We start from the raw sequence: 27,255 nt of genomic DNA, 5'->3' as shown, positions 1-27,255 counted from the left end.
TATCCTAAGTACCACCTCCTCTAATCCCTGCAAAAGTTCTCCACTGAGGAGGAAAGAGATTTCAAAGGTGCTGTGGTGGTGGCAGCGGCTAGGGGGAAGGGCAGTGTCAGGATTTAAGTATTGTTTAAATATCAGCCTGTGCCCGCCCAGATAAAGCACACCAAACCAACACAGTTCCATGTGGAGAGATTTAATGCGGGATGGAGACAAGGGGAAGGGGTGAGAGAAAGAAGAGAAAAGAGGAGAAAGAAAAGAAAGTGAGCAAGGGCAGAAGAGTCTGCCTTTTATTTGGAATATGATGTAACTGCTCCCAGGTAGTGTTGGGAATTGAGCCAAAAGGTTTACTGGGAATGTATGGCAATTGCCATGGCAACAGTGACCAAATGGTGCCACTGTTGGAGGTAAAGGCAATTCCTGATACCAACAATAAGGATGCTACTCTTCTGGTCACTCTCCAAAAACCCTTCACACTCCTTGAGTTTCAGCAGCCAAGATATTTGATATCAGTTTCAACATACAATAAGAAAAAAATTTGATTTAGTTAATGGGGAGGGGAGGTTCCACTCTGGGCCACTTGGCTTCTAAGAGGGAAATGGGACCACATGCATCTGAAGAGCTGTCCTGGAGGTCTTCATCCCCCTTAAACAGCTGTATAAGCACAAAAGCTAAGGACAAGAGGTTGAGGGTTTTCCAGTTGCTCTCCCTTAAAACAGACTCCCAGAGATTAAGAGACTCTGTCTTGCCATCCCTTAAGAAAGCTGGTGCATTTACATGTACTATCATATCATCTGCTAATAGTGAAACGTTGACTTCTTCCTTTCCAGTTTGTATTCCTCTGTTTTGTATCTCATTTACTTATCTTTTTGCTCTAGGTAGAATGTCAAATACTATTTTGAATAGATAGGGAGAGAGTGCGCAGCCTTGTTTTGTCCCTGAATTTAGTGGAATTGCTTTACCCATCAACGTAATTCACCATATAAACAAACTGAAAAAACCCACATGATCATCTGATTAGATAATGAAAAAGCCTGGGGTTGGGGATTTAGCTCAGCGGTAGAGCGCCTACCTAACAAGCACAAGGTCCTGGGTTCGGTCCCCAGCTCTGAAAAAAAAAAAAAAAATTAAAGAAAAAGCCTTTGACAATATCCAATCCCCCTTCATGCTAAAAGTCTTTAAGGGATCCGGGATACAAGGTCCATACCTAAACGTAATAAGGCAATATACAGCAAGCCAATAGCCAACATTAAATTAAATGGAAAGCAAGACCTAACAAAGCACTAGCCCAGTCTACTTGAGAAATTAACCTCAACAACGGTCATGATGAGCCAGTAGGACCCAGAGCCCACAGAAAAGGAGGGTGAAGCTGTAACCGCTCGTCATTTCATGTATACATCTCAGGAACCAGAAAATTTTAGTCTAAATAGAAAACCTGCTAGTTAGAAAGAAAGAGAGAAAGAAAGAAAGAAAGAAAGAAAGAAAGAAGGAAGGAAGGAAGGAAGGAAGGAAGGAAGGAAGGAAGGAAGGAAGGAAAGAAGGAAAGAAGGAAAGAAGGAAAGAAACCAAAAAACCTGCTAGTGACTGCTTCGAATTATAAAATCCCTGGATTAGGGTCACCACACCAACCATAGCCCTGCTGTTGGCCAAGATAAGGGCAGAGCTGCAGGAGGGCGGGGCCAAGGCTCCAGAAGACGCGGAACCTTTGTGTGAGTCGAGTGTGTTGCTAACCGGAAGCTCCTGGTAGACGGCCTGCCGGCTGCGGTCCGGCGCCGGAAGTGAAGCGTTCTGAGCTGCCACGTCCGAGGCTGTGAGTCGCCGCTGCTGTAGCTATGGTAAGTGATGCGGTCCCTGAGATAGTCGTGGTCTTGGAGCAGACCACCGCTACGACCTCAAGGTTTGCGTGTCCTGCCTCTTTAGGTCTCGGAGCGGGAGCTTAAGGCAAGGCCGCTGGGCCTTCCGGAACTCAGGGGCCCGGGCTGCTGAGTTACCTCCTGCCCATCCCGTGTCTTGTCCTCCAGAATTAGAAAAACAGCCAGAGCTATTATAGGATCTCCTGCCCAACTAGCCTTTAGTACGTTCCCACTATCGCACACATCCCCTCCCTGCGCTTAGCCTGCAGAACAGATGCTGCTTTCATCAACACTTGCGCTGGACAGTGGCAAGCTAAGATCCAAATTCTTCTAATCATCTTTCTAATCATCGGTCCTGCCACCTACTACCTCAGCAAAGGTGGTGGAGGGATCAGTTGCTTGGACACAGGACTCCAAAGTGTGATGGTCCCTTCGGGAAACTGATGGCAGGCCTAGTAGGGTGACTCTAGGGCATCGTCTCGGCTTTTTTATTTTTATTTTTGAACTTACATGGTATCAGTGGTATATCTTCACTCCCCCACCGCCACCCCCGAGACACTAAGTGAATGGAACTCTGAAGTCTTAGACCTTGCTTGGCACAGCGGTGCAAGGAGCTGCCTCCTTCTGTTGGCCTTTGGCTCTTCTGTTGCCAAGTTGGAGACTCATACACAAGTTCATTCTAAGTTTGTACCAGGTGTGATCCTGATGAGCTGAATTGTTTTGAGTGCTGCTTCTTACTGTATTGTAGTAAGCAAATAAGTGTCAGATGTTCCAGAGGACTGCTCCAAGGGCTTTAAAACACATAGCATCCCAAAGTGTGGATCATAGCCCATGGCCGCTGGTTGAGAGTGGCTGAAGGATGCCAACTTTCCAAGGTCCTACAGGCCACCAATATAAAATTACTTTTCCTTGAGCCAGTCCAGACTGTGGGGATTCTTGAGCACATCACCCACCTTCTAATATTAGTGTGCATTGGGGAGCAGGGTGTTAGAAGGTTAGTAGCTAGGTCTGTTGCCAGCAGTGTGGGTTTAGTAAGGATTTGTTTCTCTTCACTGGCACATTAACTTGCTTGGTTTTTCTGTTGACTATAATTGATTGCAGCTGGTACCTCTTGACGCTCAGGGGAAAATGTCATTGTCTGCAGGCAGGTGCTATTATTCCTCTTTGCAGACACTTTTTAGAGCATTTAGAATTTTCAAGGAAGCACGTACTTATTCAATGTGTGGCTTCTGAATGCCTTGTTGCCATACACTTCCTGGGTCTACCTTTCTGAAGAGTAGCCCAGGCTATTGTAGAATTCTTGACCCACTCTCTTGATCTTCCAGAGTATTAAGGACCTGCAACACCACACCTGCCTTGAGGAGTCAGGCTTTGTAACTGCCAAGTTTGCACTGGAAAAGATGACTTGTTGAAAATGTGAGAAATGTCGATCTCCAGTGGAAGCTACCTTTTCAGTCTACTTTTCTCTCCCCAAGAATTTAATAGTGGCTGAGCCAAGGGGGGGGAAATGTATATCTTTGCCCATTTATTAATTTAGTAGATAGCTACTGAGTCCCTCTGTCTGTAAAACATTCTGCTAAATAACTTAGATCTAAAGCTGAGGTATGTGATGGTGCCTTCCTTTAATCCCAGCACTCAATAAGATAAAAGCAGATAAATCTCAAGAGTTTGAGGGCAGCCTGGTCTATGTAGTGAGTTCTAGGCTAGCTAGACCTCTGTACTAAGACAGACAGACAGAATGTGTCAAAGCTACAGATAGTTTCAGGGAGCTTACCTTCTCCAGCAGAGAAGTAGCATAAAGTACTATAGCTGTCCATGGCTGTTGTGTATGTAAGAGTCTAGCTAGACAGGCCTTTCACAGTTCATAGTAGGCCAGAGAGTAGCCTCAGAAGCAACTAAAGTCAAATCTTGGTCTTGAATTATAACCTGTTCCACATAAACTGTCTGGGCCATCATCAGAATCACTTGTGATACTATAGCTGTCCATGGCTGTTGTGTATGTAAGAGTCTAGCTAGACAGGCCTTTCACAGTTCATAGTAGGCCAGAGAGTAGCCTCAGAAGCAACTAAAGTCAAATCTTGTTCTTGAATTATAACCTGTTCCACATAAACTGTCTGGGCCATCATCAGAATCACTTGTGATGCAGAAAGGGAATGTGAACTCTGTTCTTGCTTGATTCCACTGACCTCAAGGTCTAAGACTACCTTTGCCCATGGGATCCCTTCCTGCTTGGATTATATCTTCTTTCTGAGCAACAAGGTTCTCATCCCTTTTTTTTTTTTTCCAGAGCTGGGGATCGAACCCAGAGCCTTGCGCTTGCTAGGCAAGCGCTCTACCACTGAGCTAAATCCCCAACCCCAAGGTTCTCATCCCTTAAGGTAGCTGTGTATCCCTTTTATCTTGGACTCCTCCTACCCACGTAAACCACAGTATGGCTGATCTGGCTACTGGCAGGTTGTACACATGAGCTCCTCTGAGGCAAGAACTGCCACTCCACACTGTGCAGTCCTTCACACAGTACTCAGTACAAGAAGGTCTGGAGTAAAAATGCACATATGTAATCCTGGCATTTGGGAGGCTGAGGCAGAAGGATACTGAGTTCAACGCCAGACTGAACTACATAATGAGAGCAAGTCACATGAGAAAGAAAGAGTTTATAGAATGAGCATGCCAGTGAATGAGTGAGTGAATGGATGCCCGTAAGAATTTCAGAAACAATTGGTTCTTTAATGAGATGATTGTTGTGGCTACTATCACTGAATTCACAGAATGTCTTTGGTTCTAGGTGTCAGTAATTAACACTGTGGATACCTCTCATGAGGACATGATTGTAAGTATCCATTCAGCCCTTTTCCCGGGCCTCGTCATGGGCATTCCCCTCAGTGAGCATTTTGACTATATTAGCTCCCAGCAGGCCATAACCTCTGGGGGGTTAATCATTTTCCTACATGACCTCTGAGTTGGCAGTGTTTACAGTGGCCTATCTTTGCTGTGAGAACCTGGCTCTGTTGTACAGTTCAGGCCCTTCAGTCTTTGGCCAGTACAGTGCCTGCTCTAAGAGTAAGGCTGCAGAGGTTTGACAACCATCTTCCCATTTGTCTTTCTCCTAAGGCTATTTCTTAGCTCTACTGAAAGGGACTTAGGGAGAATAGGAAGTCTAGCAGCCACAGTAAAAGTGTAGGGCAGAAGCCAGTACACTTCTGTCCCAGAGAGTAGTCCATACCAGGCCCTTGGGGCTCTCAGGGCGTTTCTTGATAGGCCAACACAGGGCACAGTGTAGAACTGCTAGGGAAGGTCCAGAGGTTGAAGTCCCTAACTGAGAAACTCATCCTGCTTCCTGGAGCCAAACAATGCAGGCAGCCTTTGAGCAGGGCCCAGGCTTAATGGCCTCAGTCTTTCCTGTTAAGTCCCTGACCTCCACACTTAACCCCTGGCACTTGGTTTGGGGGTTCTGGGACCAAACTGTGCATCTTGTTGGTTTTGGTGGTGAGTAGTCTAGCTGTGAGGCCACCTGGCTGGAGCTGGCATGGACCCAAGAGCAAGAAGATCCAGTCTCAGCACCTCTGCCAGTGACCCACCTTGGTTTCCTCCTGGGGATCACATGAGGCAGTATAGTAGTTAGAGACATCTCTATGCTCTCTAAACTTGTCATCAGACCCTAAGTACTTTCCATTCAGTACCTTATTATGCCTTCAAGGACCCGTGAAGCTCCTTAGTCCTTCTTAAGATATGGAAACTGACGGTTAAATAAATAAGCTAATTTTTCAAAGCTTGTACAACAAATAAGCTAAGGACATAGAATTTCCTTTTTAGATACTTCCTTACCAGTATGACAGCACTCTGCTGAAAAGGGTTTTTAAATGGACCTACAAGCCTACTTACCAGGAGAGCAAAGCCTGACCCAGTAGAAAGATGGCCTTCCAGAAGAATCCTTTATCTTGAGTAGAAAGGTGACAAAGAAATGTTAAGGTCCATGCATCACTTTTGGTTGAAAGTTTCTAGCTGCTGCAGGTGGCAGCTGGCTATTCCTGAAATCTGATTTGAGTCTGTAGGGGCCTGGCGTGGGGGTTATGCACCTGTCCTGCAGGCTTCCCTAGCTGTCCTTCCCTTGCAGCATGATGCGCAGATGGACTATTATGGCACCCGCCTAGCAACCTGCTCCTCAGATAGGTCTGTCAAAATTTTTGATGTGCGAAATGGAGGGCAGATCCTCATCGCAGACCTCAGAGGGTAAGTGTAAACAAGCATGGAGAAGGTCGTGGGATAGCTAGATTCTCAGGCCTGGGAGGAAGGATGAAAGCACAAATTCAGAGCAATCCCAGAGTACATTAACCAGTGAGGATGCTTAAAGCCCAGATGCCTCTGCCCTTAGCAGAGGTGTAGATAAGGGCACAGAGACATTCAAGTATGATCCTCAGTTCTACCACCAGGAGGCCTGGCCCTCCTCTGCTTAACCCCAGCTGGGGTAATCCTGACTCTATCCAGGGCCCATCAATATATCTTTGATGTGGGCAACCACTGTCATGTTCAGAATTAATGAACACTACAGTACCAACCTGCACACATTTAGGCATTTCACCTCAAGTGTCATTTAGGAAGTATGATCGTGAGATGAACTTGGGACACATATGTGGCAGTCAAAAGACAACTTTGTGGAGTTTTCTCCTTCTACCTTTCCATGGGTTCAGGGGATTGAACTCAGGCTTACACAGCAGGTGCTTTTACCCACTAGGCCATCTCACTAGGCCCATAAGACAAATTTTATACATCTTGTTCTGTTTGCTCATGGCAGATAGATGGCCAAGGATTATTTAAAAGATGTTTGCTTTCTCCCCCACTAGCCTTTGGGGTCTTGGCTCATTTTCATGATCACATCTCTTTGAGACATAGTGTGGATTCCTTACCTGGGTACCTGGGTCTGCTAGAGTGAACTGGGTCACAAGTTTGGCAAACTAGGACAGGGAAAACAATCACATTTATTTACATGACTCTGAATTTACCATTTTTTCTATTTTGGATGTAGACTGGAAACTCCCACTTGTCACTCACTTTGTCACCAAGAAAAGTCAGACATATTTTCATCTTACATGGAGCTGTCTAAGAATATCATTTGTGGGGCTGGGGATTTAGCTCAGTGGTAGAGCGCTTACCTAGGAAGCGCAAGGCCCTGGGTTCGGTCCCCAGCTCCGAAAAAAAGAACCAAAAAAAAAAAAAAAAGAATATCATTTGTGCTCATTATGACTTTGAAATTACAGATTGTTAGACCTGCCACTTGCTACTTGGTTTTGACAGAGACAATTTAATGTCTTAGTAAGTCATTTCAAGATGCAGAGTTCTCATTCCAAACATAGTAGAACACAAACCAAATTTAAGTGTGGTGGCACATTCTTTTGTCCTAGCATTTGGGAGGGTTACAAGCTCAATGCTAACCTGACCTACAGCATGAGACCCTGCCTCAAAAACTTAAGATAGTGGGAATACTGTGTTGTCTCTCCAGAGGGAACTGGTACTTTGGGTCCCCTGAACCTCTGAGTAGCCTTTAACCCCCTCCCTTACAGACATGAGGGGCCAGTGTGGCAGGTGGCCTGGGCTCACCCCATGTATGGCAATATCCTGGCTTCCTGTTCCTATGACCGGAAAGTCATTATCTGGAAGGAGGAAAATGGCACTTGGGAAAAGACCCATGAGCACTCAGGACATGACTCCTCAGGTATGTAGAGTTGGCAGGTGAGTAGGAAGGTCTTGTGGGTGAGAAAAGCCCTAGTTCTGATCACATCCCAGACCCTTCTCTTGCTGCTGTCCACCCTTTAGACATTTGTTAGCTTTTTCACTAGTCTATCCCCAACAAAGGTCAGTCGCCAAGACCTAAAGCCAATCCGGAGAAAGAGGTTTATAAGTACAGTGCGGCTTTCTAAGGCTCAGCCTGGAATCTCAGGGTGCCCCTCTTCCTTGCTTTGTGAAGACGGACTTAGGAAATACTGTTAGGAGTTAATTTGTCATTTGGCCAAATGTCAACTGGCTGCTGGCAGTCCCTGTGTTTTTTCTAAGAATGTAGCAGAATAGTAGATATAGAATGAAGTCGTCTCACTGTACTCCTTTCCACAGTGAACTCTGTTTGCTGGGCCCCTCATGACTATGGCCTGATCCTGGCCTGTGGGAGTTCAGATGGTGCCATCTCGCTGCTGACTTATACAGGGGAAGGCCAGTGGGAAGTGAAGAAGATTAACAATGCTCACACGGTGAGTCCAGCCCCAGCCTTTTGCATGGAAGAGAGAGCAGCAGTTGCTGTACTAAAGTCTTCTGTGCTCCTAGGAGAAAGAGTGGGTATGGCTGGGAAAGGTCATAGGTTAAACTTGCTAGAGCCACTTTATTATGAGGGACAATAGCCACACCAGCCTTCTCAGCCCAAGGCAGAAGTGGCACTGGTTTCTCCTAGTAAGACCCAGGTTGGGGACAGAAGCATTGGGGGCACTTTGACCAGCCACCTTGCTACAGAAGCCTGAGGCTGACAAGCATGGGTCCCCAGAACTCAGTGAGTTTTGAACAATGGCCTAGAGATCTAATTCCCTGTGCTTTCTGATCCTTGGACCTTAAGTATGAAATAAGCCAGAAAGCATTGTGGGAAGTAGAAACTCACATTTCTTGAGCCTCTGAGTGTCCTGTAATTGTCAAAAACACTTTCATATGAAAAAACAAATGGATGGGCATGGTGGCACACTCCTTTAATTTTCAACACTTGGAAGGCAGAGGCAAGTGGATCTCTGTAAGTTTGAAGCCAGCCTGGTTTACAGAATAAGTTTTAAGACACAGAGAAGCCATATCTAGAAAAACCATTAGAAAGAAACAAATAAACAAACGAATGAACAAACTAGCAAGTATTCACTTTCAGAGTTTGCCTGTCATAGCATGTGTCAGTTAGTGATTTGACACAAACCCTGTCTGATAATGTGCATTTTCAGTTTCTATTAGTAAATGTTGCTATGAATGTTTATGGAGTTTTTTGTATCTGTCCCTAATTCCCTACCCTTAAGTATATATTCTATGAAACAGTTGGGTCATCTGGCATTTCATGTTAACCTTTTTGCATTTTCTATTAGTGTATATTCACTGTATCAAATTACAAGTTTGGACATTTTCAGACATGTATATCCTGTAGTTAGATCATATTCACCCGTTACCCTCTCATCTCCTCTTCCAGATAGTTCACTTCCTCTTCCTAAATAGTCTCTTGTCAATATTACTGTCTTGGTTTTTTATGTCTCTATTCTGTATGTGAGAGAAAATGTGATAGTTGCCTAAGTCAGGCTTATTTTACTTAACATGATGATCTCCCATTCAGTCTATTATCCTGCAAGTGAAATGTTTTCATTCTTCCATGGCAGAATAGAAACTCCATCGTATATCTAGGCAGTTTTCTTTGATGGTGTACACAGGACTCCAGTTCATAGCTGCTTTGAATAGTAGTAAATGTTGAATTATCCCCGGGCTATGCTAAGAGTCCTTCGGGTATATATACATCCAGGAATGGTATTGCAGGATCCTATAGAGTTCTTTTCTATAGTGGCTGCACTAACTTACATACAACCTCACCACCCTTATCACTGCTCCCAGCACTCTGTAAGCACTTTCTCCCACCTCATCCACCTCAGAGTGTGCAGCTCTTTTCTTGATGGCTCCTTTGCCTAGTAGAGAGAGGTAGAGTCAGTGTGTTATTATTTATATTTCTTGGGTAACTAGATGTTGTTTCGTGTATTGCTGGCATTTATACTAGTTGATTTTAGTGTGGGTGTGTATACACATAAATGAGTACAGTGCCTTTGGAGGCCACAGTCATTGGTTCCCCTGAAACTAGACTTGTGTTCTGTTTGAATGTAGGATCTCGGTGTTGTAAAGTTTCCTCTTTGTACTGCTTTTGCTATTTTTTCCCCTCAATGTACTACTATACGTTGTATGCTTTTGGCATGTTTACATTTATTTAAGAAATTTTCTCAAGCTGAGCAGTTGCAGCTCACACCTTTTATTCCAGCATTTGGGAGGCAGAGGCAAGCAGATCTCCAAGTTTGAAGCCAGCCTGGTCCATAGAACGAGTTCTGAGACAGCCAGGACTCCCCAAAGAAACCCTGTCTCCAAACAAACAAAAAACAAAGAAATTTTATTTCCCACTTAATTTTTTTAGTAACTTATTGTTCAGAACTCTTTATAGTATCTATATTGGTAATTTTTCTCCTTGCTATGGCAAAATCTCTGACAAAAGCAACTCAAGAAAGGAAAGGCTTATTTTGACGGTAGCCTGTCAACTGGTGAAGCAATTTGTCACACGGCATCAGCAGTCAGGAAATGGGGGGATGGGAGTGGGGTAGTGTTCAGCTCACTTTCTCTTTTTTATGTAGTCCGGGATCCTAAGCCCTTGGGACTGTACTGCTTCTATTCACTTGAGTGTTTTGGAAATGTCCTTGTAGACATCCCCAGTTGTTTGTTTCCAAGGTGAATCTAAATCAAGTCAAGTTGATGTTGAAAATTAGCCATCATAGTCTCCATGTATAATTTCTGCAGTTTCTCTTACTGTTGATTTCCAGTCTTGGTCCACTTTTTTCAGAAATAAGAATTTCAGACTTTTGAATTTGCTAACACTATGTATCTGAGGCCCTCTCTTCCTTTAATAATATTTGTCTTGGGGCTGGGGATTTAGCTCAGTGGTAGAGCGCTTACATAGGAAGCGCAAGGCCCTGGGTTCGGTCCCCAGCTCTGAAAAAAAGAACCAAAAAAAAAAAAAATAATAATAATATTTGTCTTACAGCTGTATGCTCTTAAACTCAGTGTATGTATATTGAGTTATTATCTTCATATCAATTGATCATGTGACCTTTGTATCTTACTGTTTTGTCTGCAAAACAGTAAGTCTTTGTTAAGTCTGTTTTGTCCAGTACTATTATTGCCTGGTTTCAATTCTGTTGATTGATTTCTTAGCCTTTCACTTTTAATATTTGTCTCTTGCTGCTAAGGTGAGTTACATCAAGCATATTGTTGGTTCTTGTTCAAAGTCCATTTGTGTGTATGAGGAATATGCATGTATACAAGTTCACACTCCTGTGGAGGCAGATCAGTGATGTCTGTCACTATGCACCTTATTGGATGAGACAGTTTCTCACTGATTTGGATGACTATCTGGCTAGTGAGCTTCAGGAGTCCTCCTATCTCTGCCCTACTAATGCAAAACTGAGCAAGTGCATATCACTATGCCTGGTTGGTTAGTTTTTGTTGTTTTTCAAAGGGTTTTCTCTGTGAAGCCCTGGAACTCGATTTGTAGACCAAAATGGTCTCAACTCAGGAGATCCACCTGCTTCTGCCTCCTGAGTGTGAGGATTAAAGGCTTACACCACCACACCAGGCTCATGTCTGTTTTTTAATGTGTTCTAAGAGTCCAAATCCAGGTTTTCATTCCTTTGCAACAAGTACTGAACCATCTCTTCAGGCCCAGTCTGTGTCTTAATCAGTAAATTAATATTATTTACATTGGGAAACTGAGGTAGAAAGGAGGAAAGCTCAAGTGTAAACCAACCCAACCCAGCTACATAGCTAGATCTTGTCACCAAGAAGAAAAAGTAAACCACAATCAGAGTTGCCATGAAAAGTCATCTAGTTTAAGCCCCGTTTAATGTGCCTTTTCTACCTTATCTTTGTGGCTTGATGACTCACTGTGTTAATGTTTCTTTGCTGTTACTCATTTGCATGTTTTATTTCTAGTGGTATTTAAAGTTCTATGTGCTCTGAGAGTGATCTTTCTTCCTCCCTCTGGTACAGGACTCTCCACCATTTACAAAGCTAGTTTTGAGGCCAAGTCTCCTTATGCTCGTATCATAAGCTCTTCATTTCTCTCATGATTCTGCACTATTCTCCTGTTATTTTCTTTCAGGACTTGAAACATAGCACTCTATGCCTTTCTGGCCCTTAAGATTTTTTACTGAGTAGTCTGTTGGTCTAATAATTTGCCTTTAAGGCTAACCCCTACTGTGTATGTGTTGTGTGTACTTGTTAGTAGTATGGGTGTGCATAGGTGTATATATATGCCCAAGGTTGGCAATGTCTTTCCCTTGTTGCTCTTCACATTTTGAGATGGGATCTCTTACTGAATCTGGAGTACATGGATTTGGCTAGGTTGGTTGGCCAGTGGCCTTAAGGAATCTAACTGTCCCATGTCCCCTTATCCTGCCTTCCATGCTAGTATTACATCAGTGCCTGATTCTTACTCATCACATTATCTGTGTGCTGTAATCAAAGTCCTGACAACTGGAGGGAAATCACCAGGAATGAATGGGGAAAAAAAATTTATTGCTATGCATAGCCTCACCAAAGGTTCCCCTCTGCAGATTGGCTGTAATGCTGTCAGTTGGGCCCCAGCTGTTGTGCCTGGAAGCCTTATAGACCAACCATCCGGACAGAAACCCAATTACATCAAGAAGTTTGCATCAGGTGGCTGTGACAATCTCATCAAGTTGTGGAGGTCAGTGAGTTTTGTGGACATTTCTTCAAAGGGACACTTCTTTTCTGCCTGTCATCGCTCAGCTACAGTGTACAAGAAGCAAGATCACCTTTCTTTCTCCCTATCAATAACCATCTGTTTTCAAGTCTGTTAGGACTTCTTTTTCTAAGCATTTTAGTATTCCCCAAACTTTGGAGCTATGGATGAAAGGGCATTTACTGGAGACCTTACGTGCAGCTTAGAATTCTACCCATTGGACTCATTGATGAAACTCGAAAACTGAACCCTTTACCCAAGTTGGGAATATCTGCCTGCTAGCCACTGTATTCCTGCTCTGGTTTCCTCTGCAGGGAAGAGGAGGATGGCCAGTGGAAGGAGGAGCAAAAGCTAGAGGCACACAGTGACTGGGTTCGAGACGTTGCCTGGGCCCCCTCCATTGGCTTGCCCACCAGCACCATTGCCAGCTGCTCTCAGGTCAGCCCCACACCATGAGAACATCCCGTTTCAGCCTTGAGTGAGTTCCTTTCAGTCTGCCTAGAGTGAAAGATACGTAGCAGGCATCTTTTAGACCTGGGCAAAGAACAGAAGGACCGTGTAGGACCAGTGTACATGAGTCTGATGTAGCTTAAGAACTAGTGCCAAGCTTAGAGCCAAGTTTTGGTTCTTCCTGACCCTTACGAAGGAGAGGAATGGAGGTGCCCAGACTTAGTGCCTTGGGTCAACCCTTCCCTTATTTCCTGTCATCACAGGAATGACAAATAAGAGGCAAGGTCTTCAGGTCCATTAGTGATTTTATTGGACATTCTTGTTTGCTCCATCTCTGAGTATGGTTTGTAAGATGGTTAACCGTGTTCATGTGAGAAACACTAGACAGCCAGGAAGAAAAACAGAGTATCTATAGCAGTACCCTGGATTCATCTCTGAAACCACAGAATCCAGACCCGGCCTATTTGTAAGATGTGTTCAGGGTGAAAGGATCTGAAACAGACTCTTTAGTGTGGCTGCTCTCCTTCTCTGCCAATACAGATACCTGCCCCCTGGGGAGAATGCTTGTACCCCCATCTCCTGATGTGTTTCTTTCCCTAGGATGGGCGAGTGTTTATTTGGACTTGTGATGACGCCTCAGGCAATATGTGGTCACCTAAACTCCTACACAAGTTCAATGATGTCGTGTGGCACGTGAGCTGGTCCATCACAGCAAATATCCTGGCTGTGTCAGGTGGAGACAATAAGGTATACCCCATTTCCAGGGGGGCAAGCATATAAGGCCCTAATGGTTTTTCACCTCCTGGCCATGTACAGTAACTGGTTCCATCATAGAGGTAGATCTGAATCATATCTCAGTCTCTTCAACCCTCTGAGGTACTGTGTCCTGTTTGACACAGAAAAGAACTTGGTTGCATAGCTGCAGTATAGCCTGACCTGCAAGGAGAGCCTGGGGCTCTTTCCTAAGCATCAGGAGAGTTCCAGGAACTTTTACCACCTTCTATGTCTCCACCTCCTGCTTCTGCTATGAGCCAAGTGGCCACTGGAAAGACCAACAAAGGGCAGAAAAAGGAGACTAAGGAACACCTCCATATTTTCTCATACTGGTAAATTAGACTTTAAGTATTATGTGTTGACACCGTGCAACTGATCTTCAGAACTCTTAAGCTTGTAAAACAAACTCGGTGCCTATTAACTAGCTTCCTTCACTTACCCACTCTTACTTTCTGGCTGGCTTATCTCATTTACCATTATGGCTTCCCTTTTTTAAGCTAACATGTAAGCAACATTGTCCATTGCTAAGAGATGAGTACAAACATTTCTTCTCACCCTCTGCAGGTAGCCTTTCCTGCTCTGCAGTAATTCCAGGACAGACTTGCAGGCCCGACCTCAAAAGATAGTTATCCTCCTTTATTTCTTTGTACCAGAGTCAGGACCTGATAATTTAAGTTTGCATTCTTGAACAGCCTGCCTTCTCAGGCCATTTCTCACCCTATGTATGAAGTAAGGATCCGACTTCTGTTAACAGGTACAGGTGAGCTGCACAAGGCATATGTCCTTCTGAGGAGCCACAGGCAGGGACAGACCTTTTTAGCTGTTTGCTCTGCAATGGTCCTGCATCTAATAGTTGTGTCCTATCTAATTTGTGCTTTTAACACTTGGTGACAAAGATGGCCTAACCTGGCCTGCTCTCAGCCACATACTTCCTCTCTCACTGTCAACTCTAGTTAATGCATTCCCTGTGGGTGCATTTTGAGCAAGTGTAGTGGAGGTAAATGCTTTTTCCCTTGGCCTCTGTGTTTGTACTGAGGATGAGGCTAAAGAGCAGCAGAACAGGCACAGACCCGTAACTTTTTTTTTTTTTTTTTGGTTCTTTTTTTTCGGAGCTGGGGACCAAACCCAGGGCCTTGCGCTTCCTAGGTAAGCGCTCTACCACTGAGCTAAATCCCCAGCCCCGACCCGTAACTTTTGTGTGCTAACTTGCAGGTGACCCTGTGGAAAGAGTCGGTGGATGGACAGTGGGTGTGCATCAGTGATGTCAACAAGGGCCAGGGTTCTGTGTCAGCCTCCATCACAGAGGGCCAACAGAATGAGCAATGACAACACAGGCAGCCTGGTCTTCCTGTTACCTATTCTGGAACAACCTCCAAACAACTGGGAAGAGTCATCCCACTGCTACCAAGGAGTGCCCACACATGCAGCACTGGGTGTTCACCTGCCTTACTGGGATTCCATGTGTTCAGTAATTTAATGTCCATCTGAAAGTATTCATGTAAGGAACAAATGACTATTATTTTTAAGTATTTTTGGCCATTTTTAACTATCTTTTGGTTCAGGCTGTTTCCAAGGTAATAAAATCATATTGCATAGAAACTTTACTGTCATCCCACAATCTGCCCAAATTGTGCTACAGGCACCACCCAGTATGATAACAGCAGCTCCTCCTGCAAATGGGCAATAGCCCCCTTCTGGGTATACCTACTCCATGGGATTTGGATTGATGACTTCTGCCCTAAACAATGAGATGCTAACAAATGTATACAGGTGACCAACCAGATGCCAGGCAAGGAATTTAACCCAGCCCTGGGCATTCTAACAATACTATGATGGGAAGCCAAAGTTCTGATGCTAACTGACCTTGAGCCATGTACCACCTCCCAGCAGAGGTCTTTGGAACTCTCACCTGAACTAGCAGTCACAAAAACAGCACCACCTACTGAAGCCTGCTGTTTTAGTAGAACTTCATGCTGTATTTCAGGTAAGCAATCTGGCAGAAGAGATAGAGGATTTAGCCACTTAGTAAAGAGAAAGCCAGGATTAGAGTTCTAGCCCACTTCACCCTAAACTTTAGTCTTACCTGCTGCAGAACCAGAGGGAGGGATTTACTATTTCTCAGCCACCAAAACCCTCAAGTAAATACCAAGGCAGTCACCTCAGGAGAACCCCAAAGCCTCCCTGTTGTACTCAGTCCACCTGTCACTTTTCATAAAGCAAACTTGTTTTGCCATAACATGTTAAGAATTAACTGATGAAACTGCAAGGACCTTCCCATAGTCTCCTAAGTCTGCCAGAAATTACATGAAAACCACAACTTCCTTTCTTCCATGATGTGCATGAGAAAAAGAAGGCTGGAAGGACCTTTCTACTGCTGCTCAGCTCACAGAGAATGCATGGAAGGAAGTCTGTCAGCCTAAGGACAGGCCTGGCTTGCTATACTGCTAGCTGCTTTCAACAGAGAGTGATACAATGCATCACACAGCAATAAGGGACTCTTTGTAGTTGTGCCTCTCAGGACACAAAGGCATTTGGGACTGCCACAAATTCAAGTCCAGCCTTGTCAGTAATTGTGATTTCTAGGGCAGACAGAGCTACATATTGCCATCCTGTCTCAAACACCATACCAGTACACCTTCGATTAACTTTTAAGGTTTGCTTTTTTTTGTTTTGAGACAAGGTCTCTATAGTTCTGGAAGCCAAACAGCCTTGACAAAAGCCAAAGTAATCTGTAATAGTTCATAGTATGAGAAAGCCTAACACTCATTAGAGCAGTGGTTCTAAACCTTCTTAATGCTGCAGCCCTTTAGTACAGTTCCCCATGTTGTGACCCCTAACCATAAAATGATTTTGTAGCTACTTCATAACTAGTTTTGCTACTGTTATGAATCACAAATCTGATAATGTGACCCCCCACCCCAAGGGATCATTCCCTACAGGTTGAGAATATAAAAAAGAATGCAGCCTCCAACCCCAAAATATCCTGCTTCCAGGTGTCAGACGTGGTGTACAAAGAGGAGGACAATATGGCTCAACTAAGAGTGGAAAATATATACACACCTAGGCTTGGCTCGGTGGTAAAGTGCTTCCCTAGCATTTGTGAGGACTTGGGTTGCATACTCAGATACAGGTAAAAAGGTGGGGTGGGGTGTGTATATAAGACAAAACTATGAGTTCCAGGCTAGCCTAGAATACAGAAAGCAATACTATTTAAAAAATCAGACCACAGAATTAGCAACTAAGGACTTCAAAAATAGCTATTATATTTTCAAGATTTAAAAGAAAGTGAACATAACGAGAAAAATGCCTTAAAAACTCAGCAAGTGTAATTTCTAGAATATACCCTGGTTGAGAGTACACAGATTAGACAAAACAGTTAGAAAGATGTATAGCTTTTAACTTATCAGAAGGAACCAAACAACAGTACAAGAAAAGGAGGTCTCTGAGAATGGTGTGACCTGTGAGGAATACCACATGGTGCAGCCTGGGTATAGATGGGGAGGAGGCAAGGAAAAGTACAGGGGAGGAAATCAGAAGACAGCCAAATCATTTTCCATACTTACAATTAAAACCCTAATGCTTCACAACAATTGGGTACATTGAGTGTTACAGCAGCAGTTAGAGACATACTAAATTCACAAGCACACATAAAGAACAGCCAACTTTTCATCAGAGATCACACAAAGCAAAAAATGCCTCTGATTTTCTAGAATTCCATCTGCTAAAAGAAAAGAATCTTCAAAATAAAATAAAGATGTTAGCTTTCCGTTGCTATAATAAATGCCTTAAATAAAAAGAATTACTTTATCTCACAGTTCTCAGAGTCCATGTTTTGTCCAGTCTATTCCTTTGGCTATGGTTTATTACATCATGTTGAGCACCTGTGGCTAAGGAAAAGGCCTGTTCACCTCATGGCAAGGAGAAACAATAGAAGGGGCCCCCAATATCTTCTTTAAGAGTATATCACCTCACTTAGGACTATAGGCTGACAGGCCTCTAGTGAACATTAACGATATGAATGTTCTAGCTTGGTATGGTGGCACTTACTGTAATCTCAGCATTCAGGAGACAGAGATAGGAGGGTCAAGGCCATTTCATAGCAATTTTAAGAACAGGAAGATACTATCTTATTAAGAGAGTAGACAGAATCTACTTAAAAATCTGGAAATAGAGACAGGAATATCCTGAGGACATGCTGAGCAGCCAGTTTAGCCAAACTGGCAAGCTACAGGTTCAGTGTCAAAAGTAAGGTGGAAGGCTACAGAGAACTCAGTGGTTAAGAGCATACATTGCTCTGGCAGAGGACCTGAGTCCTCTTCCCAAGCACCCACATCAGACAGCTTATAACTCCAGCACCAGGGAATTCAACACCCTCCTCTGGCCACCACAGGTACTTGCACACTTGTGCACAAACCCACACACAGACATACATGCATACACATAATAAAAGATAAAATTGTAAGGGGGTGGGGAGCACATAAGGAAAGCATTTGAAGCCAGTCTCTGGTCTGTATACATACCTGCACAGACCTACATACACAAAAAATATTAAGCCACATAGCTGGGTATAGTGACACGTGTTGATAATTACAGCTACTCACAATGAGGCCTTGGGAGGATGAGTCCATCAGTTCAAAGAAGCCTGAAAACAGCAGCAAAAAGTTGTCCCTGTCTCCCCACCCATAACAAGGAGGAAGAAGAAAAGGAACCAACCAATAGTAGTAGCACATGTCAGAATCCAACTCACGCAGGAAGATAGACAGACAGGTTATATTATGAGACTGATCTCTAAAGTAAGTAAGGCCAGACTTTATTAGCTCCACCTTAAATACAAAGGGAAGAAATAATAAAAATGCTGGAAACAGGTATTAGCAATCAAAAGGAAAGAATCAAGTGTCTGCTTCTGTCAAATAAAACAGGCTTTAGGAGAAATGTCATCAGAGACATCCAAACATGATAAAAGGATCAATTTGGGAAGACTTAACACTCTAAGATGTGTCTGCACTTAACAGGAATTTCCAGACACTTGAAATGGGAACACTGCAAAGAAACCATCTACAATTTTAGTCTGACATCAATCCTCATTCAGTAACAGAACAAAGAGACCTCAGAACATTTATAGAACATATAAACCATCCTTATATCATATTCTACCCAACATTTATTTGCTCCTACAATATTCATCAAAACAACTTATGGACCTTAAACGCCAAGCACAAATATTATACTCAGCCTGTTGGGGTTGGATCTCCCGAGTATATGCCTGTGTTTCAAATATGACTGCAAGTGCCAGAAAAAGGCATTTTGACTCCCTGGAGCCAGAGTTACAGTGGTTTCTAGCCATGCAACATGGAACTGAATTCAGGTCTTCTGTAAGATCTGTAAGAGCATTACTAACTCTTAACCAGGAGCCATCTCTCCAGCCAAATATTTTTCCTTTTAAAAGGATGCCGGCAAAATGATCAGCAGATTAAGGCACTTACTGACAAATCTGAAAACCTGAGTTTGATCCCTGGGTTTCAACATCTGTGGAAAGAGAACTGACTCTCATAAGCTGTAACCTCCACATGCTGTATGCCCATACACATCACACACACACACACACACACACACACACACACACACACACACACACACACACACACACTCACTCACACTTCCCACTAAAGAAAACCAATGCTTTTAGGCACATGTTTGATTTCGGGTCTGAGAAGGAAATGCACACAATGGACTTGAAGGATCTCAGTAGAACAGAAAATTGTTCAAAACCTGAGTCATTTCAAAGTATCCAGAGTTTAAAAAAAAAAAAAAAGCACTGAACAGAATAAGGTGAAAAGCCACCATGTACAGTAAATTGTTGAGTTCATGTTAAGAAAAAGCATTATCGGTCCCCAGCTCCAAAAAAAAGAAAAAAGCATTAGTCTTTGAAACTTTGAAAATGAGTAAAGAAATAGAAACCAACATAGTGATCTCTTTCCTTCCCTGTGCAAATGGCACACCCAGGTAATAAAATATTGTGAATGCACTCAGAAGTCAGTAACTACTCGTGAGTCCAGATCAGGCAGTCATCTGTATAATCACAATGACTCTGTGCAAAGTCTTGGGGAATTTGAATAATGGTGACACCTCTAAAGCCCTACAGGTAAATCTTGTTCTTAAAATATCAGAAAAAGAGGTCTGGAAAGACAGCTTACTGGTTAAGAGCATATAATGCTCTTGCAAAGGACAAGAGGAGTTCAGTTCCTGGCATCCTTATCAGGTGATTCAAATCTGTCTTCAACTTCAGCTCCCAGGGAATCCATCATCTCGAACCTCCACAGGCATCCACACCCATATGTACACACACCCACACCTACATAATTAAAATAAAAATCTAAAAAGGAAAAAATGTTATAAGAAGAAAACAATTACTGAGGACATTTGTTGAACTAGTTTACTGGGCCCAGCTGAAGACCTTTGGTATCAAGTCTAAAGATGAAACTTGAAAATCCTACACTCATGAGCACCCTCCCAAACGCCAGCATGCTTTAGTCCACATTGGCACTAGCTAGCAATTTGAGGCTATGGCCCTGCAGGCCTAACCTAGCACTGAGAACCTGGTGCTAGATAACCAACAACTCAAGTCACCTTTAGGCTGAGGGCAAACACTGTTGGACAGACACTAAAGACAGAAGGGCTGGGGCTACAGTACTAAGATAGTAGAGGCAGGAAAGCCAGTGGGATATACTGAGCTTTGAAAGGAGACCAAAGAATGCCAGCAGGATCCTTCAACAACACTGCAGACACAGAAGCCTGGACACTGCAGAGCACTTGGAGCAGGCTCAGAACAAAATACCCACTAGATTTAAACACTATAAAAGTAACAACTTGTTGTTAATCACACATTACGGTTATATATGTGGTTGTCAACATGGCTACATCTGGAGTCAACTAGAACACAAGCAGATAGGCACACCTGTAAGGGATTTTTCTGGATTGAATCATTTAAGGTGGGAAGACTCACTCTAAATCCGGGTCACACCTTCTGTTGGCAGCCCACAGAAGGAAGCTTTTGCTTTTTGCCTGCTTGCCCTCATTCTCACTGACAAGTTCATCTATGCCTTGACCAAAGCACTGCTTACTGGCATTAAACCTACTTCTGGACTCAAATGTAGGTAAAAGACCAGCTGACTTTTCACACCATGACTGAACAACTAATGGATTCTTGGCCTTTCTGTCAAGAGACATTCATTGTTGGACTAGCCAGATCATAGCCTATAAATCACTCTAATGAATCCCTTTTAGGGGATAGAGAGATGGCTCATCAGTTAAGAGCACTGACTGCTCTTTCAGAGGTTCTAAGTTCAACGCCTAGCAACCACATGGTAGCTCACAACCATCTGTAACAGAATCTGATGCCTTCTTCTGGTGTGTCTGAAGACAGCTACAGTGTACTTACATAAAATAAAATAAATAAATCTTTTAAAAAAAGAATCCCCTTTAATAAACATAAGTTCATTCTGTTGTTTCTACAGAGAACCCTAATAAAACATACATTGAAATTTAGTCCATCTGTTTTGGTCTTGGTTTTATTTATTAAGAATGGGGAGTTAGAGCAATCACCTGTCCTTTCTAGAGCTATATAATCTCTCCCAAGCATCCTATTGGTAGGATGAAGGTACATTTCCTAGCTCCTCTTCCACAGACATGGGCAGGTCATTAGATATTTTCTGGCACCTCTTCCCTCCATTCTTCCATCAACAGACTGTACTCCCTGCTAATCTATACTCTGGATGGCAAGGTATGTGACTAGAGGGTTCCAGCTCTGTCCCTGGATAGTTAGCAACTTGTGTTTGCTCATCTGTGGCCTTATCTAAGATCAACAGCAGTACCTCCTGCCTCCAAAGGCTTCCAGTGGCTGAGTGGACAAGCCTCATATCTCAGCCGATGTATGGTCACCATGCACAGGCTTTCTGTCCTCACAGACCGGAGGGCTGCAGGTGTTTTCCACACCACCTCACCTTTAGCCCCTGTGGGCCCCACAGCCAAGGTTTCTTAAGTTCAGGTGGGTGACAAGCTATGGAGGCACCTGGTAATACAGTTACGTTGGATTTCCAGCTACCTCTGTCACATGGTCTTTTTCTCACAGGAGTTGCAACCCAGCCCATTCCTCACCTGCACCAAGAGTTCCTAAAGAGCCCAATCTCCTCCAAAACTTCATAGTAGGTAGGTCAGGATATCATGGGGGCTCTAAATCATTTGTCCTATTGTCAACAGCCCCTAACTGGATATCCAGAGTGACCTATCACTGCAATGACACAATTACAGTGGCAGCAGAAACAGGTCAGAAAGCAGTGCTTCAGAAGCCAGGAGCCTACACTTCCCCAGGGACACATCCTATTTTTCTTTATCTTTTGTTTTTGAGACATGGTTTCTCTGTTAGCCCTGACTATCCTGGAACTCACTCAGTAGACCAGGCTGGCCTCATACTCAGAGATCTGCCTGCCTCTGCCACTGCCATGCCCTATTTCTCTTAAGAGCATCATAGAAAAGTATCCTAATTACTGTCCACTGTCAAAGCTATATTGCAGGACTCCTACACCAGGTCTACCTCATCTGCATCTCCACAACAGGCATCCCGTGTGCTAGAGCCTTGATACCTGTCAGAGGACAGAGAGGCAAGCTGCCAGGTTAACAAACACCAGAATAGGTTGGGGTATGGCCGAGTGAAGAATGCCTACCAAGTACAAGGCCATGGGAACTATACCCAACAGTGCAAAATCAAACAAAGACAAAATCAACCAGTAAGACCAAGTAAGACACAGAAGACCAATAAAGCATGGCCATTCCCTGACACTTGCTCCTAGGGATGGCAGTTCAGTTCATTTTTGGGAACACCCCAGGAGCAGGTCTCTATGTGATCAGTGTGTGGAAACACAACAGCCTCAGTAGCAAGGCAACTGGACAAATCTTCAAGTCCTCCTGGTGGCAAAACCATCTCACATGGAGGCAAGTCATACCACAACTAACCAAGACCTGAGCGCCTCACCTGCCAGCCCACCACCAGAGCCACACAAGAGGACCACAGAAAAATCAGGAGCTGGTGCCCCACCCAAAGATAACCTCTCAGGGCACCTGACCTCCACTGGTTGTTCTTTAACAGTGAGGGGAAAGAGTACTTAGTTCTCAAGGAATGCAATACTGCCCACACAAACTACACAGCCTCAGAGACGAGGCTGCCGGATGTGAACAAACACAAGGCTTCCTATATAAGGAGCAGCCAGTCAGCAGGCACCACATCCCCAGGCATTCCAGGTAAGCACTCTCTGCTGTCTGTTTATGTATGTGTATATGTGTATGCATGAACATGTGTGCTCGAAGGGGTCTAAATTATTCAGCACTGTCCCCCCCCCCCATTTACTTTCTCTGGGTGTCAGTGAGCTCACTAAACAAAGACAACAGTGTAGGTCAGCCTCATTGGCTCCAACATCAGGCTCCTGAGGGCTCAGGATAACCAACACCGAAATGGACAGCCCTCCAGCACATCAGGCTCTGCCTCGACAGCTTAGAAAAGGCAGTTTAGCCTTTGGCTCTCCCACCCTTGTAAGATGGTGACAAGAAAGCCTTGCTTCATCCAGCAGTCCTATCCTTACTTCTGAAGCTTGCTGGATTCCAACCTGAGCAAATTCTAAGGCATACATCATGGAGACAAGTAAGCTAGCAGAAGTCCCTCTCTCCCCCAGATCATCTGTCCTCACCACCAAGGCCATGGTGTCTTCAGCGACTATCTGCAGTTTGCTACTCCTCAGCATGCTCTGGATGGACATGGCCATGGCAGGTTCCAGCTTCCTGAGCCCAGAGCACCAGAAAGCCCAGGTAAGCCTGTCTCCCCAAGTTCCACATCTATCCTGGTCAGTGGTCTGTTCCAGCCCTATGACCAGCAGCAGTGGCCCCATTTATCTAGGTTTCACACCTTCTTACAGTATAAAAGGGGCCTCTGGATGTGACCCAATTCTGCTTTTAGGATATGCAGATTTAAGATCCTGAAGAGAAAACCGAAGCCAAGCATGGTAGTGCACACCTGTAATCCCAGCATCAGGAGATGAAGACAGGTGGGCCTCAAATTTAAGGCCAACCTGGACTACATAGTGAGACTATATCTCAAAAAAATTTTAAATTTTAAGAAAAATAAAAGAAGTCAGTATGGTGGCACATGCCTTTAGTCACAGCACTCAGGAGGCAGAGACAAGTGATCTCTGTGAGTTCGAGGCCAGCCTGATCTACAAAGTGAGTCTAGGACAGCCAGGGCTTTGTTACACAGAGAAACCCTGCCTTGAAAAACAAAAAAAGAAAGGAAGAAAGGAAAGAGGGAGGGAGGGAGGGAGGGAGGGAGGGAGGGAGGGAGGGAGGGAGGGAAGAAGGGAGGAAAAGGTCTTCTTTTCCTTTCCAGCAGAGAAAGGAATCCAAGAAGCCACCAGCTAAACTGCAGCCACGAGCTCTGGAAGGCTGGCTCCACCCAGAGGACAGAGGACAAGCAGAAGAGGCAGAGGAGGAGCTGGAAATCAGGGTTGGTCCCCGGGCACCAGCATATTCTTGTAACAGTAAAGGGTTTGGGGTGTGAGGCTTTTCAAGCTATTCAAGGATTAGAGTTCAGCACCAACAGCTCCACAAGGGACTCAGGGTCTCCATCCCAAGAACAAAATGTTCAGAGGTAACTGTTTCAAGGGTAGCAAGGGAGCAGCCATAAGCAGCAAAGACAAGACAAGCAGATTTCGAGGGGCCACAAGGAGCCAGGAAACACTGATGAAAATACAGAAACAGAAGAAAGCCTTCTGTTTGTCCCAGGGGCTTCTAAGGCCTGCCCTAGTGATGGAGAGGTAGGAGGGCTGCTAGTGCAGGCTAGGCTGGCTAGACCATATGTGTGGCCTAACGGAGCTGAGTTTACTCTGAAGAGTCTCAGATGGGCAAACAGCTTTGGATTGGGAGAAGGGAATAAAGGGACCTAGGTGCCTCTCAGTAGCTCATCTAGGATTCCCCCGGGAACTGGAGGCAGCACCTGACAATGCCAGTCCCTATACTCTGTGTCTGCATGCAACAACTTCATCTTCAAACACAGCAACCGTGATAAACTGGGAAGCAGGAGACCCAACCTAGGGCTTCACAACTGCTAGGCAGGTGCTCTGCCAGGGGCCACATTCCCAGCCGGTCTACCTTTATCATGGACCACTTACTCTATACAAGACCTGCAAGCTAAGTAAGCTGGCATTACTTGCTAAATTTTGTAGATAAGAAACACAATTTGAAAGGTCAACTCCCTTGCCCAAGGCTACCAAGTCAGGATTTGCTACACTCCTCCCACCTTCCTCTCAGGTCAAGGACAAATGCCAAGCTCACTAAACTGCTCTCTGACCCTCTCTGGAACCTAGGCACCTTCTCAAACCCCTGGTTCCATGGGGAGTATGACACTTAAAACTAATTCCTGACTCACCAAGGTTCCTTCACTAACACAGCATGGACATAGTCTTATGAGACAATCCAGGTCCACAACAGGCCTGAAGAGCCCTGTATTTAGTTCTCATAGAGAACTAGGACTAACAGCATTTCCTAGTCTCTCTCTGTGATACTCAACAGGATCCAAACATCTGGCCTGCATACGAAGTACTGGGCACAAGGCAGATGAGATGGGCTGGAGCACACTGTGCACAGAATGACCCATTTCCTCCCATCTCAGACTATACCTCTCTTTAAAGTTTTTTTTCCCCAAAATCAGGTCTAGAGAGAGAATGCCAACCACCCGTACCCCACTAAACAGCTGGGTTCTGAATCAAGGGAAAAGGGACTTTTCCAGGTTGTGTGAAAAACTGGAATGCTGCCACCTCTAGCGGCCCTCCTAATGGTTACATGGTTTTCTTTCACAACAGTTTGATGATCTGACCAGCTTGTGGTGACAATAGAGTGTGAGAAGAAAAATTAGCATTTAATAAAGAGAAGGCTAGAAGGGGCCCCCTAGGTCCATAAAAAGGCACAGTGTATACCCTCCCCCCAACCGAACATACTGCTCCCTACTCTTATCTCCTGTGAGCGAAAACAAGCTACAGAGAAACAAACTACCATCTGCCTTAGAAGCCTAGTGTATCTGGTCCCTAGCGGCCTGATAGTCTGTGCCCATGCTAAGTAAGGACTTGGGGCTAAGCAGATTTCAGAAAGAGTCCTACTTTCTAAATCCTTGGCTATCACCTTTGTTTGTTATATAGGGAGGTCACCCGGCCTCTCTGGGCTTCTGCCATGTGTACAGGGAGAGTACTAGACCAGTTAGCATCACTCCTGGCTTGAGAATTACGTTCACAAATCACTCAGATACCCAGATGGCTAACATGACAAAGCCTCCCTGGAGAGATTGGGGTATTTGAAGCAGGGCAGGAAGGATGAGGCCTGAGGCCCTTCCAACCCTACCTTCTAGTTCAATGCTCCCTTCGATGTTGGCATCAAGCTGTCAGGAGCTCAGTACCAGCAGCATGGCCGGGCCCTGGGAAAGTTTCTTCAGGATATCCTCTGGGAAGAGGTCAAAGGTGAGTAATCTGAAATGGAGCTTAACCCTATTTTTGAGTTATACAAATTTTCTCCCCTAACCCCACTCTTCAGGTTCTAATCTTCCTGACTACCTGTGGAAAAAGGGTGCTAAGCTGGTATGTGTGGCAACCCAGAAGGGCTGGCTTACCAGGTCCATCTTCAACAGCCCTGTGTTCCAGGGACTAGTGTCAACTAGCTGTTAGGTCCCACCTGAACCTTGGTTCTTTTAACTATGAGGTAGTGCTGATGCCTATTTCCAGTGTCTCAAATTATTTGGCTTTAAAGTATAACTTCACTAAGGGAAGCTGTGACACAGTGACACTGAAAATATCAGCAGACACATTAGAATCTTAGGGGTGTGTGTGTGTGTGTGTGTGTGTGTGTGTGTGTGTGTGCGTGTGTGTGTGTGTGTGTGTGTGTGGTGCTGGGATGAAAACCTAAGGCCTTATGCATAATAGACAAGCACACTACCACTGAGCTGCACCCCTGGTTTTCAGTACACTCTTTTTTCTTTTTTTTTTTTTCCGGAGCTGGGGACCAAACCCAGGGCCTTGCGCTTCCTAGGCAAGCGCTCTACCACTGAGCTAAATCCCCAACCCCTTCAGTACACTCTTACTTTGTGAAAAAGATACCCAAGCTTTTCCATGACTGAGAAATCAAAAATCTTAAGAACAAGTTGCATTCTTTCCCTTAGCACTTCTTCATGAATATAGCAATTACATATACACATACCTCACCGTTCTGATGAGAAAGCAAGACTTGGGGATGAGGACACTCACCCAAGAGCACACAAAAATGCCATCTTCTAAATCCAAGACCAGTGGAACATACCCCCTCCCTCCCCATCAGGACATGCTTGCTTTCAGCATACCATAATATGAAAGTCACTTTTGATGACACAGGCAAGATGGTAGAACACTGACTTGATCTCTTGCTTTCCAGAGGCGCCAGCTAACAAGTAACCACTGACAGGACTGGTCCCTGTACTTTCCTCCTAAGCAAGAACTCACATCCAGCTTCTGCCTCCTCTGCAACTCCCAGCACTCTCCTGCTGACTTACAAATAAATGTTCAAGCTGTATACCAAATGTTCAAAATGAGAATTTATTTCATCTATATG

General features: G+C 44.4%; 2 protein-coding genes across 3 annotated transcripts; both read left to right on the top strand.

Moving 5' to 3' along the window:
• Positions 1–1,794: 1,794 nt before the first annotated feature.
• Sec13 (SEC13 homolog, nuclear pore and COPII coat complex component) lies at positions 1,795–15,186 on the top strand. Its single transcript, NM_001006978.1, has 9 exons — positions 1,795–1,829; positions 4,633–4,677; positions 5,962–6,077; positions 7,406–7,557; positions 7,953–8,086; positions 12,215–12,348; positions 12,678–12,801; positions 13,414–13,560; positions 14,800–15,186. The coding sequence occupies exons 1-9, from the start codon at positions 1,827–1,829 to the stop codon at positions 14,911–14,913; spliced, it is 969 nt and encodes a 322-aa protein (NP_001006979.1). The 5' UTR covers positions 1,795–1,826; the 3' UTR covers positions 14,914–15,186.
• Positions 15,187–17,401: 2,215 nt separating this feature from the next.
• On the top strand, positions 17,402–27,215 carry Ghrl (ghrelin and obestatin prepropeptide). 2 transcript variants are annotated; one of them, NM_021669.2, is made up of 4 exons: positions 23,306–23,442; positions 24,017–24,133; positions 26,027–26,135; positions 27,079–27,215. In NM_021669.2, exons 1-4 carry the CDS (start codon positions 23,335–23,337, stop codon positions 27,096–27,098), a joined length of 354 nt encoding a protein of 117 aa, NP_067701.1. In that variant the 5' UTR covers positions 23,306–23,334; the 3' UTR covers positions 27,099–27,215. The 2 variants fall into 2 exon arrangements, with proteins under 2 accessions (XP_063142724.1, NP_067701.1); XM_063286654.1 differs by lacking the exon at positions 27,079–27,215 and having other exon boundaries at positions 17,402–23,442; positions 26,027–26,194.
• The last annotated feature ends 40 nt before the right edge of the window (positions 27,216–27,255 follow it).

This window comes from Rattus norvegicus, chromosome 4 (genome assembly GCF_036323735.1).
Source record: "Rattus norvegicus strain BN/NHsdMcwi chromosome 4, GRCr8, whole genome shotgun sequence".
Taxonomy (NCBI): Eukaryota; Metazoa; Chordata; class Mammalia; order Rodentia; family Muridae; genus Rattus; species Rattus norvegicus.
This window is presented reverse-complemented; position numbering and strand designations above follow the sequence as displayed.